At 42.9% G+C, this 13279-nt stretch overlaps 2 protein-coding genes across 2 annotated transcripts; both read right to left on the bottom strand.

Annotated features, from left to right (window-relative positions):
* Window positions 1-3499: 3499 nt before the first annotated feature.
* On the bottom strand, window positions 3500-6976 carry lrrc15 (leucine rich repeat containing 15). Its single transcript, XM_079739430.1, has 2 exons — window positions 6838-6976; window positions 3500-5623 (listed from the first exon to the last, which is right to left on the bottom strand). The coding sequence occupies exon 2, from the start codon at window positions 5615-5617 to the stop codon at window positions 3905-3907; it is 1713 nt and encodes a 570-aa protein (XP_079595556.1). The 5' UTR covers window positions 5618-5623; window positions 6838-6976; the 3' UTR covers window positions 3500-3904.
* Window positions 6977-9595: 2619 nt separating this feature from the next.
* Window positions 9596-12039, bottom strand: LOC307077739 (uncharacterized protein). Its single transcript, XM_079739205.1, has 2 exons — window positions 12009-12039; window positions 9596-11673 (listed from the first exon to the last, which is right to left on the bottom strand). The coding sequence occupies exon 2, from the start codon at window positions 11666-11668 to the stop codon at window positions 9719-9721; it is 1950 nt and encodes a 649-aa protein (XP_079595331.1). The 5' UTR covers window positions 11669-11673; window positions 12009-12039; the 3' UTR covers window positions 9596-9718.
* Window positions 12040-13279: the final 1240 nt, after the last annotated feature.

Raw genomic sequence — 13279 nt, forward strand, 5'->3', positions numbered from 1 at the left:
GTGCGTGTGTAGGGGGAACAGGTATTTGCTGGTAGAAATGGAGCGAGCCGCTCTGGAGCTCTGCCTGGAGGGGGCAGCTGGTGGTCAGAGAAGGGACGCAGGTGGCTCCGTCAGGGCCCACGCTGGGAGAGACGGAGCAGGAACCAGCAGATCCAAACCTCCGGCCCTGCCCGGAGCCAGAGGCTGACCCCAGGGCCAAGGGAGACCGGACACCAGCCACACCATACAGGGTCTGTGTGCTTCTTCATGTCAGTGCGTCAGAGAGAGAGTGTGTGTCATTGTGATTGTAGTTAACAAACGGAAATCAATTAATACTGACATATAAAAGACAATATTTTAACTTAAACATTAACTCTAACTAAGCTTGCAGAAAAAACTGAACTGAAATGGAAACACTGAAACTAAATATAAATACTACACAAATGTAAGGTAAATATCAATAGATTCAGTTTTCCTGTTTGCATTTCAACCCAAGGTAATGCAACTTGTTGGTCCTGACTGGCTCTTTATCCTAAGCTTGCTCCAATGGCCTAAAGACCTGGGAAATGTCCACGGAAACATGTGTATTTGGGTTTCCACGCAGAAATCCAACGACTTCCCGTTTATAAATGGCTGGAATCCAAGTGCTTTGTCTTAACTTTCCAGCGTTATCTCGGCATGGCCTCTTTAATCGATATACATTGTTTATTGTCTCCAAGAGAGAAACTGACAAATGAGCTGTTTTGCTGGTTTTCCTATCCTTGTCCGTCTCAGGGCTCCCATGGAGCAGACAAGAACTATACCTCTGAAACGCCTGTTACTTTATAACCTTCCAAAAAAGGCTACAGATACACTCTAATTGTAAAAGATTTCTTCAGAGTCATAATCTACTAGTTTTAGCATGAATATTGATATTGAGTATTGAATTTAAAGCAAGACGGACGTCTTTGCTGTCTCACACAATTTGAACCTATTATCGGCCAATATTATGGATGGATTAAGGATATAATACTGTATGGCTCTAATGTAGGCCTATTTTCCCTAAACAGAGGAAGAAAATGTCCAGTGGTCGGCCCGGTTTCTATGAAAACCATTCATCCTCATCAGAATTAGTCAGCCATCTCTCACATGTCCCCCCCCCCCCACAAACGCACACACAGAAACACGCACACACAGACACAGACACACACGCACACCATATTCAATAGAAAGGCCCCTCTTTGTCAATAGAGGTACATGACAGGTCAGCCAACCATACAAAGCAGACCTCAAATGTACTTTGCAGCAGCTATTTTTGGTCTGAAATGCATTAGGTCGGTCTGTACTGGCTGAGGGAGTTCCACCCTTGTTTTTTCCTCTGGCCTTTTTTTACAGTTGCTATGCGTCACCTTTTCCAATTACCTCTGCAGCTCCATCTTAATAACTTTTAGGCCTAGGCCTATGCATATGAACACAATAGGATCATCCTTCTCTATTTTTTTGTGAGTTTGTGGCTTTGAGTGATTGTATGAAACATAATTAATATAATCAAGATTGTGATTAAGATTGTTTTAGCAATCCACATTAAACTGTTTAAACATGGCTTAAGGTAAATTCTGCAAAATAAGTGTTGACATAACAAAAACATATATCAGTTAACACAGCTCACACACAGAACTTGCATCAAACTAGGCTAGACTCCTGCCACGGAGAGCTCTGAGCAGGAAAGAGGGGAGAAAGATAAAGGGCCCTATTTTAACGGTCTGAAACGCAAGTGAGAAGCGCCAAGCGCAAGTAGCTTTGTGGGCGGTTCTATGGCGATGTTGCTGGCAAACGAAGAAATTACTCATTCCTGAATATATCGAAATGCACCGCAACTCCCATCCAAACCACAACATGCATCATCAAATAAAAGATTATGGCTGTGGTGCTTTTCGATATATTTCATACTTATTCAGACAGATATCGTTTATACCAACTAAGTATAGGCTTCGTCTAATATTCTTTCAAAATCTCGCTATGTTTCTTAATTACTTTCTGACCTTGATCTTATTATTTACAATCATCAAATGATCAATGTCATAACATTTTCAAAATTCAAAATCTTCCATAAATTCATAAATTCATTCAAAAATACACCTACATGTAAGAAAGCAAACAAAAATAAAACACTTATCAGCCATGAACTCCAATTTTATTGAGCATGAAAATAATAAACATGACATTTACTGTAAGTCTATGATGATCTCAAAACCAGAATTATTAGCCTGCACACTACAGTAGTGAAATAAATTAAACTGAACACAAATGGCTTCTGATGTTTTAGGTTCTTTACAGTGGGTATCGTTTCGGTATCGATATCAAGATATTCAGGCAGCCATCATATCAAAGTCATCATTTTGGTGACACTAGAGCTGAAGTTTTATTGCCTGATACGAGATGGAAGGCTGAGGTCTGACGGTGTCGTACCGTACACAACCAGGCCACTGCCTGGAGTCTACTGAGCAGAGCATGCTCCTCATTGCTCACCCCTCCACACATCAACAAGGCAGGTCAGCGGGCCCTGCCTGCTACGAGAACTCTTTTGGAATTCAGTCTCTGACGGAGAGTTGCTGTGCACTTACTCTGTCATGAACACTGAACTGATACAAACTGATAACCAAACTTTTGAGGTAAATATTTGTTGGAATAGTTTATATGATAAACGAAACGTCAGACTGGAATTTGTATTATTCACACACAGTTGGAAGATAAAGTTGCCCTGTTGAACACATGTTAAAGGGAGGGGTAAACTGTGATGCATTCCTGAGTGTTCTGACTTAATCTATTTGCTCCTCTTTGCTGTTTAAACTTGTACAAGAAGGATACCTACTGGTGTACCCTGGTATCGCACCCTACGTGCCGTTGTTATGTTTTGCCTCGCTCGCGAGAATCTAGTTCCAACGCGTTGAGAGAGATGTCTGCAACGAAGCTGTTTCTCACGGTCAGATCCTTGGAGTAGATGCGCCCGTAAGTGTCACTCGTGAAAATGTCTCTGTTATACTTTACTGTTACACGTTACGTTTAATTAAGAACACATTTCAACTCATTGCTCGCCAACTATGTAGCTCGTGGTTATCGTCCGATATGATTAGCATGTTGCTTGTGAATATAAAACACATGTTGATGAGATAGTAATTTGACATATGGTAATTTGATGTCTTTCTGTTTATTTTATAGTTTTACAAAAAAGAATGAGAGCAACAATGAAAAGAGTAAAAGAACATTGCATCGAAGAAACGTTCTGGAGCTTCATTCATTCCACATTCTTTCTAGTTAGCTATCTGTCTACGCCTTGCAAGGACGCAGTTGTTAGGACAGAATACTGAGAATGAATCATAGGCCTGATAACCAATATAGATTTTTTTTTAAATAAAAAAATCAGGAAGATTCTTTTGCAAAGAGGCTGTTATTCATACAATTTAAATGTATTAACATATTCAAGATAATTTCAAAAAGGATTCCATTAGAACAAGGACTTTTATTCAGCGAAATACATGATTCCAATCTCATGAAAATATCTAAGCAATTGCCATTAAATAAAAACAGATTTTATTATAATTAATGCAATATGCTTAATTTTTTATTTTTCTATTACAGTTTAGAAAGCATTTAAACTCAATGTTTATTATATCAGCTGACAGGAATTTATTGTATCTCAACACAAGAAGTGTTCATCAACTATGTCTTCAAGCGGACTATTTCATCTGACCCTGCGCTCAGCTGCAAGTACATCAATGCCACTAAGAAGACGTAGTCCATTAGGGTTATCACAGCCCGAAAACTCCGGCACCTACAATTTCCTAGGTGACCACGTTGCTAATGATCCTTCACTGCGGCACTCAGCAGATGGTTTGACTCCCTTGGCCCTCACACGTCTGTGATATACGATCTTGGGTGGTCTAGTCTACAGCGAGTACATGTTGGACTTATTTCTTTGCCCCAGATTGCGGCTGTCTCTCTTTTTGCTCCTCCTGTAACACACCAGGCAGGCGATGAGGCTGCAGATTACAACAGTGCACACGACTGCGATTATTATGATGGTGTGTTTCCTGGACACGAGCCCTTGCACTTCCTTCCCTGGTCCATCAGTCGAGTTCATCCCGTTCCCTGAGGTGGTGGGGGTTTCGGCCGCTGCAGCGGTGGCTGTGCTTTTCTCCTTGGAAAGAGTTTCAGCCTTTGTACTTTTTTCTGGTGCAGGCCCATCGGTAGGCCTCCGAACAAGCAGGTCCTCATCCACGAGCCCATTGATCTTCTCACCGCTAAGTTTGAAGGGTGTGTTACACACGACAAGGCTGTGATTTGCTTTCGACGGGTACCTCCTCAACCAGTCCCTGAGTGGCACAATGTCCTGGTCGCATGTCCAAGGGTTGTGATCCAGGAGCACCTCGTCCGCCACCCTCAAGTCATCCAGGACCTCCAGGGGCAGGTTGTAGAGGGAGTTATTGTGTAGATCCACCTGACCAAGATGTCCGATTCCCCAGAGGAACCCCGCAGGGAGGGAGTTGATGGTGTTGTGCTCCAACGAAATGTTGACCAAACCGGGCAGACCTTGGAAAGTGCCAGCCTCCAGCGTTGTGAGGCGGTTGGTGTGCAGGGACACCTCGCCCAGTTGCTCCAGGCCCCTGAACGCCCCAGGGGACACGTGGCTAATCTGGTTACGGCTAAGCACCAGCAGATGCAGTTGGGTCAGGTTGCTGAAGGTGTCGTCTTCAAGGCGGCTCAACTTGTTGTCGTAGAGCCACAGCTGATTCAACGGCATAGGTCCGAATACGCCGGGGCCCAGAGTTTCCAGGTGGTTTTCATACAAGGAGATGTGGGACAGCTGTGGCAGGTTCAGAAAGAGCCCCTCTGAAAGGGTGGTGAGCTGGTTGTGGGACAAAAATAGCTTTTTGAGGTTGGGTGTTTTGGAGAACATGTCACGTGGAAGGTGAGTGAGCAAATTGTCCTGCAGGGACAACTCTTCCAGGCTGGCGAGGTCGTCCAGGAAGCCAGCGGGAATCTCCCGCAGGGCATTTTTGTTCAGGCGTAAGCCTTTCAGCTGACTAAGACCTTGCAGGTTCTTCCCGTAAATCTGACTGATATTGTTCCCGCTAAGCATGAGGAACTTCAGCTGAGCCAGCGGTCGAAAGGTCTCCTCGGGAATGGAAGAAAGCTGGTTCCCGCTGAGGTCAAGAACCGCCAGAGCCGACAGGGAGGCAAACCAGCTCGGAAGGAGCTCCAGGACCCGGTTGCCACTTAAGATCAGAGATTGTAAACGCGGGAGGTGTAGGAACAAGGCCTCATGGAGATCTCGTAAGTCGGTATCGGTGAAAACTAAGGCCTCCAGGTTGACGGTGGAATCAAACGTACCGGGTTGCACTGCTCCCAACTCAGAGTCTTTCACTGCGATGCCGCGAAGGGAATCGGCGAAGCCCGCAAAGTCTTCCCCTCGAAGGGACAGGAGGCTGGAGTTGGTGATGACGAGAGCCACAGTGGATGGAGGCACTGCAGTGGGGAAGGTTGACAATTTGGAGCAGGTCATTTTGGCAGCGCATTGGCAGCCCTCAGGACATGGAGAGAGGCCAGCGTTGAGGGTACTGAGGAGCAGCAGGAGGTGAAGAACAACCGAGAGGCCCATTGTTACCTAGGAAGGGAGGAAGACAAAGATTCATTAGGCTTTTCACTGAATACAAGGTTAAAGGGTAATCCTGGTGTTAAATAGATTCGGGATATGTTTTGTATGATAACGAGTTGAAACGTTCGTTATGGGGCACAAAAACCGCATATAGACGCAGTCTTCAGTTGGCTGTTTTTAGCAGATTCTATCAAAGCGCTATAAACTTGGAACGATGGGGGCAAATAAGTTACTTTCTCACTCCGAGCAGAACTCTCCATATCTATCAACTTTGGTATTGTGTGTGTGTGTGTGTGTGTGTGTGTGTGTGTGTGTGTGTGTGTGTGTGTGTTTGTGTGTGTGGTTGGTGCCAAAATACAAGTTACACTGCTAAATTTCATCTTTCCCCTAAAAAAATAACAGTCATGATATTGTAATTACATAAAACAATCATTTAAAAGATCAAATGAGCACCGACGCTTGTTCCTTTCTAATAATTCAGTCCCTAAACCACTAGTGTACAGGCCTGGACTGGACTGGGACAGACAGGGAAAGGAACAGGCTGCTAATCATCAAGTGAGAACGATGTAATGGCTGAAGAATTTACAATCCACCATTAATTGCCTTTGTATCCCTCCCTCCCTCCCTCCCTCCATCCCTCCCCCCCCTCCCTCACTAATGTTTTGCCACTCTGATGTTAAATAATGAACAACATCTTCCCAACCCATTACCATTCTACTTCATTATCAGCATTAATTCAAAAAATGACAGAAAACAAAAAATGAACCAGAGCATACACGATTCATGGCATGGTCAATTCAAACCAGCTGTGTTCAGGCTGGTAATCAAGCGTTGCGGTACCTACCTCTGTGACTGCGTTGTCTGAGAATGTCTGATGTTAAATAATGAACAACATTAATTTAACTCTTATATAAAACACAAACTCAAAAAAAACCTCTAAAAGGCAGAGAAGCCCTCTGATTTGGACAGGTATGGAGAAGACAGAATGGGAAATACAGAATACATTTACAAAACAATTGCACACACATAAATAATGAATTTGGCAAATTCAAAGATCAACTCAAAATGTACATTCTTCCCATCCCATTACCATTCTGCTTCATTATCGGCATTAATTCAAAAAAAGACAGAAAACACAAATAAACCAGAGCATACACGATTCATGGCATGGTCAATTCAAACCAGCTGTGTTCAGGCTGGTAATCAAGCGTTGCGGTACCTACCTCTGTGACTGCGTTGTCTGAGAACACAAAGAGAAAATGGGTTGATCCCCGTTATCTTTTATCCTGTTTTGTCAGTTTTGTTCTCCTCATCACCTAGTTGAATCACCGGTTCTAGCTCTGTTTTTTTAATGTGTCCCATCCTGTTTCAGTGAAATTGTCCTGCTCCTCATCATCACTTTGTTTTTCTCGTCACTCTTTTTTTTACCCATAAGCCCCATGGAATGTGCAGGGTCTCTGCCAAACGTTCTCAGGCTCTGATGTCTACACTGAGCTGCACCCCACTCCTCTAGCATACAAACTTTACTGCATGGGCCCTTTTTAGTTGGGGTAGAGGGGCTTGGGGGAGCTGGGGGGGATGTGGTTTAGTGTTGCGTAAGGGGGTTCCCCCTCCCACCCTTCTGCAACTCTGAACTAGATTTGTTTTGTTTAATGAGGAAATGACTGGGCATTTTTGTCTTTTTGGGAAATGGCATATGTGTGAGTGTGTGTGAGAAAGAGTGTGTGTAATTGCAGTTATCTATGAGGATGGGGGATGGCCTTGGGTTAAAACTAGTTATAAAATTGTCATTAGGGAACCATGTCCAATTTTGTAAAACAGCTTGAAAAAAACTAATGAAGAAAAACAATAGGCCTATTGAGTAAACAAAATGTCTGATCATCATGGGCGCTCACGTACCTCTCCCTGCTCCGGTTAGATTTTAAAAGTTGCCAGAACGTGAGAAAATGTGGCTGTAGACAGCTGCTTTTTGAGTGCATCCATATGTCGTTTAAAGCGTTTCACTAGAGAACAACCCCCACTCTGCTTGAGGTAAAGATAGCGAGGGTGGAGTTAATGTTCATATAGGCGTGCTTCTCAACCCAGACCTCAACCACACCACAATTGATTACTATTATATATAGTATAATACAGTAATAATTATTATAAGAATTCTTATAAAGTATACAGTACTTATTTTGTTTTGTATGTTTTAAGCACACAAACCAAAGAAATCCACAAAGAACAAGAATTCCAAATATACATTGCAACGTATTGTCAGATTACAGATGTATATGATTGAGATGTTCTCTCTCTGATGAAGAAGTCTAACTGCTAGTTAGCAGTTAGAATCTCACAGCAGGATACAGCACTAAGTTGTTTTTAAACATCCTGTGTATGAAAATCCCTCATTTCTCATTAATGAGGCGGCTGATTTCTATAGGAGGCAGGGAAGTCTAGCTGTAGGCATCCTTGGGCAAGAACCCTAGCCCTCATCTGTTTGGCAATGACATGCACAATAATTATAATCAGCTGCCAATCACTTTGGATAAAAACGTCTGCTAATTGTTTAAATAGTACTAAAAAGTATCAGATGTAGCAGCTATATATATATATATATATATATATATATATATATATAGCAGCCTTCAACATTATAGGTCTGGTGTTGGTTACTTGGAAAATAGTTTGGTGGGATCAGTCGACTTTTATGGAATGAGGAGGATGGTATTTCTAGGGTGTGCTCCACCATATTGGTGAACAGGTTCTACAATACTACCTCAAATATTGGAGGCTTGGAGAACCCTCAGTTCTGACAATTGATACCAGAGAAGTAGACTATTGTTATTGATGAACGTTGAATGTTAAACTACAGCAGTCAAAAGCCTATGCAGGTTGAATATATATTTATTTACACACACTCCTACTACTTTACACCTTTATGCAATCTATTTAGAACTTTGAATTGGATGATACAGGCCCAAATTGATGTTGGCCGCATTCTGTCTAATTGGCTGCTTTGTTTTATTCACATCATGTAATTACAATTGAAAAAACAATGAATACATTTTAAACACTTAACCTTTCAGTGTTTACATTGCAAGAACCAATATAACTCTCAGGAGGATCCTCTGTGTGGTCAGCCCTGTGCCCTGTTTCCGGTAACTCGCTCATTCTATCGTGTCCCCATTTCTTACTCACCACAGTTTCTGCCCACTGTTGTGTGTGATTAGAGTGCTGAAAAGGTTTATTCATTACTCGTTGCCATAGTGATGAACTTGGGTACCATTCAACAGTTTATTGTGTTTTGTTTACGGGTTGTTGGTCAAAACAAGTGTGTGTGTGTGTGTGTGTGTGTGTGTAAGTGTGCGTTTGTGTGTAATGTGTTGTAATGTGTTTATATGTGCCTTAAGATATTATGATTTTAGATATCTTCCCTCCTTGTAGCAATAAACATTTTATTTATCTTTTAAGAAAACATTTGAAAACTGTTTACTGTTTTGCGACTCCAGCCATCATAAATACAATACGGACACATATAATACAAAACATTGTAAAAAATCGGATCTCTAAATATACATAGAGAAATGTTTGCTCCTTTTAAGTGGACTTTAAACACAGTGCTGTGGCGTGGGTTGGACCGGGAGGATTTTTGGAATAACAGGGACACAGCCTCTATCCATAATTCTATTGTTCTCAGAAACAACATTCTTTTTCAACCTTTGGGCTTCCTGTTCTGTGGATTGCACTGCTCTTCTATCTTAGATGATTCATTTGGAAAGAAAATCCTTTATTATTAATCATAATGTTTTGTATTATCATTATTTGAAAAATGAACGGTAGGTTATTGTTTCACGTCACTTGATTTCTACGAAACATAAAACAAATAACAAAATATCTTGATTAAGAAGAATAACTAAAGGCAAACATTCTATTTCAGTACATATGCTAAAGCTTATGTGTATGCCTTTTTAATGTAGATAAATGGATTAAACAGCAACAGATATTCAACATAATTTTATTGAAATGCTGCCGAAATAGTTACACCTTCTAGCATATTTCTTCACACTGTCCACTAAGGGACATCTTAAGAAGCTGGATTGCGTGTTTACCCTCAATCATTATTCACAGTGCATGTCGGTCATCTTTGTTCTCCACCCTTAGCTCTCGCATGACCTTCTCCAAGCGGTACATCCCGCACATGGAAGCAAAGATTAGCAGTGCCCCTGTGACCATCAGCAGGATGTGGCTTGTCATGAGGAGCCCAAGATGGTCGGCATCCAAAGGAAGAGTCCACACAGAGACCCAGCCCTGGTGGGGGTGGTGGTGCACGAACTCAGGCCCTTGCTCAAACACCAGCCTATCATAGAAAGGACGGGAGTGTTGTTCCATGGAAATGCTTGGAATGCTGGGAGGAGCTGATGATGCTTCAGGGGTGATGCTGGTGGCGGTGGTGCTGGCAGTGGTGCTGGTGCTGGTGGCGGTGGTGGTGGGCGCTGTGGTGGTTATCCGAGGAGGCAGAGCTATTGAGGCGGGGGTTGAGCTGGCCAATGGGAACGTTGTAGACTGTGAAGTGCTTGGTTGGTAGGTCGTCACTGCTGGAGATTGACGAGGGGTCGATATTTTAGTCTGACTCCCTCTCTGTCTAGGAAAGTAACCGACTGCTAGAGGAATGCATTCATAAAAGTCCTTCTCACCCAGAGACCAAAGTGGTCGAAGCATTTTGTACGAGGGGCTCTGACACAACACAGCGTGGTCATCAAGCACCTGTTTATTGGCTCCTAGCCAGTAAGCCAGACCTTCTATCTGGCAGTCGCAGACCCACTGATTGTGTATCAGAGAGAGTTTCTTTAAGACTCCATTGGAGTGGAAAATCTCTCCTGGGAGGGTCTGCAGCTCATTATTTTTCAGATCGATTGCAGACACCACCTTCAGATTCTGAAAGATGGTACTGGGTAAGGACCTGAGCTTGTTGTCATTGAGGTCCAGAACGGAGAGCGAGGTGAGGTTGGAGAACAGGTCTGGGTGTAGGGTGCGGAGATCATTGCACTTAATCGAGAGTTTTTTAAGCTTGGGAAGGTTGTGAAACAGCTCAGCCGGTAGCTCCTGCAGCTGTGAGTTGAGATGGAGGTTAAGGCGCAGAAGGCCGGTCATGTTGGCAAACAGATTCCCTGGAACGTTGGTGAGTGCGGTGCTGAACAGATAAAACTCCTGCATGAAAGGTGTGTGGCCCATCAAAAGTGCCGGGAGGGACCGCAGCGGATTAGTCCAGAGGGTGATTTTTACTAGTTTGGGCATGTGGTAGAAGCTCTTCTCTGGGACCTCCTGGAGCTGGTTGCCTGATAAAGTGAGTATGGAGAGCTTCCCCAGGGACCAGAACACCTTGGGCGCGAGGCGTGTGATGTGGTTGTTGTGGATTTTCAGATCGACGAGCTCGGGGAGGTGGCCAAAGAGGTTGCCCTCCAGCACCTCCAGCCGGTTGGTGTAGAGCATGAGCCGGCGCAGGGCAGTCAGTGAACGGAAGGTCCCAGGGGCAAGCGCCCTGATGAGGTTCCCACCGAGGTTCAGAAAAGTGAGGCTGCTCAGTCCATCGAAAACCCCCGGGTCGAGACGGGAGATCTGGTTGCTGTTCAGTTCCAGATGCTGTAGTTTAGTCAGTCCTCTGAGCATCTCCGAAGGGATCGATTCCAGTTGGTTGGCGTCGAGTTGGAGCTGCTCCAGGTCAGCCAGTGGACTGAACACCTTGCCGGGGAGGGTAACGAGTTTGTTGAGGGAGAGTTTGATAGACCTGAGCTGCGGGGTGGCGTAAAAGGCCAGGGGGTGGATGGTGTGGAGAGGGCCTTGAATCAGGCTGAAACGCAACAAGGGGCTCATGTTTTGGAGGCTCCATTGGTTCAGGACGTTGATGTTGGTGACGTTGAGCTGCAGCAGGGTCATGTTGGAAGGCATCTGTCCTGGCACGTCCGTGATGCTGGGGCCAACACACTGGACGGCCACGCCTAAATAACACACACAATGGACAGGGCAGCTGCAGGCCAAGTATGGCAAGAGCAATAGGACAAGAATCCCCAGCATGGTACCTGTGGGATTATGAAACAGGCATAAAATTGTGTTAAGAATGTTTGGCATTTGAAGTGAAGAACCTGTCTTGTAATGTATAACTGTTGTTTACAAATAGAAATAAGGGTTAGGGTTATAATATAGTTATACAATCTGTATAAAGTATTCCTAGATGTATATTATATTTGTTCTACAGTTTATATTGACCGTTTTTATTTAATGTATGTGAATATCAATCAATCGATTAATAGTCTATAATTATCCCAGTCAAAAGTTATCTAATCGTTTGTACAAAAGTTCATTGTCAAAAAAATTGCAACAATAATATTGAAAATAAACTACAAATTTGACTCACCCAGCACAAGGTAGGCTACTCTTGGAACAGCTTTGTTTTATGAATGTGTTGGGTATTACTAACACTGTATAAGTGGCAGATATACTGCATGTTCATTTCCTTTGGACTTATCTTGTGCGGTTGCACAAACCGCCCTTCATGCGGGCTTGAACTGCCGTTAACAGAAGGAAATTTGCAAGAAAAAATACTGTAAAAAGTGAATAAAAACGTCATTACTCAAACTGCAATAATAACACAGACCTTTTGTGTTTTAGTGGTTGAAGAAAGAAATATTGTTTGATTCTAGGCCTATTTGTGTGAGTTTCTATGGTTGCTGTGCAAGTTAGCCTTCACGTACATGTCCGTACAGATTCCATCTTTCCCAACTTTATGCTCCCGCCTTCCATGATATTTCTGAGCTATATGTCATTGCTGGTGTTGCCATAAACATTTCCTTTTCCTCCCTGCTGTAGGGGTGAGATAGTGCCTTATCAGCTGTGGTAGGCCTAATGTTTAGACACCGACTTGGAGTCTCTTGGACTCACTATTTAAAGCGACCAGGAAAGCGTTCTGTTGACTGCATTTGACCATTTCGTTACCAAGAAGCCCTATTCAATACAGGCCCAAGTATAAATAGATTGATTAAATATAAAGCCTTCATATATAGAGAATTCAGTTAGGCCTACTGTTTCTGTTTAGTTGCAGTCGAGTTTGACAAATTGCAATTCAGAGTCATGTAATATATTCACACAATTCATTTTTATTGAGTTACTAGAATAAAACAGTAGGTTATTACTCCAAGTGGATGGTAGGCATATTTACCTACATTACTCTTTGAAAGTGTCTTTAAGTGCAAAAAATAAAATGCAATATCAAACAATGCCACAAGAGGGTGACAGAATGACAAGGTAAGGGGCATATAAAGCCCCCCAAAGTCGTCTCATCGGTCAAGTATTAGCCATTTCTGACAATCAAGTAGTTCCAGTCACTATAGTGTTATTTACAGGTGTTTTATGAACAAAAAAATCATCAAAAAATGTAATCCAGTGTTAATACATCATTATGAAATATTGAGGATACGCGGTCTGTGTATTGATGTGTCATATTGCCATGGATGTTTCTTTTAATAGTTACATGAGTCTTATGGCTAAGTTATATTTTGCAGCATGAAATCCCAACCAGGTCTGTAACTACTGAGGTAATGCCCCCCTCTCCCATGTCCATGCTCCCTAAAATGCATCCTGAATAAACTGAACAAATGAAGAAAGAGTATAAAGGAGTGAAGTAAATGC

This window comes from Pollachius pollachius, assembly GCF_949987615.1.
Source record: "Pollachius pollachius genome assembly, chromosome: 7".
Lineage (NCBI taxonomy): Eukaryota > Metazoa > Chordata > Actinopteri > Gadiformes > Gadidae > Pollachius > Pollachius pollachius.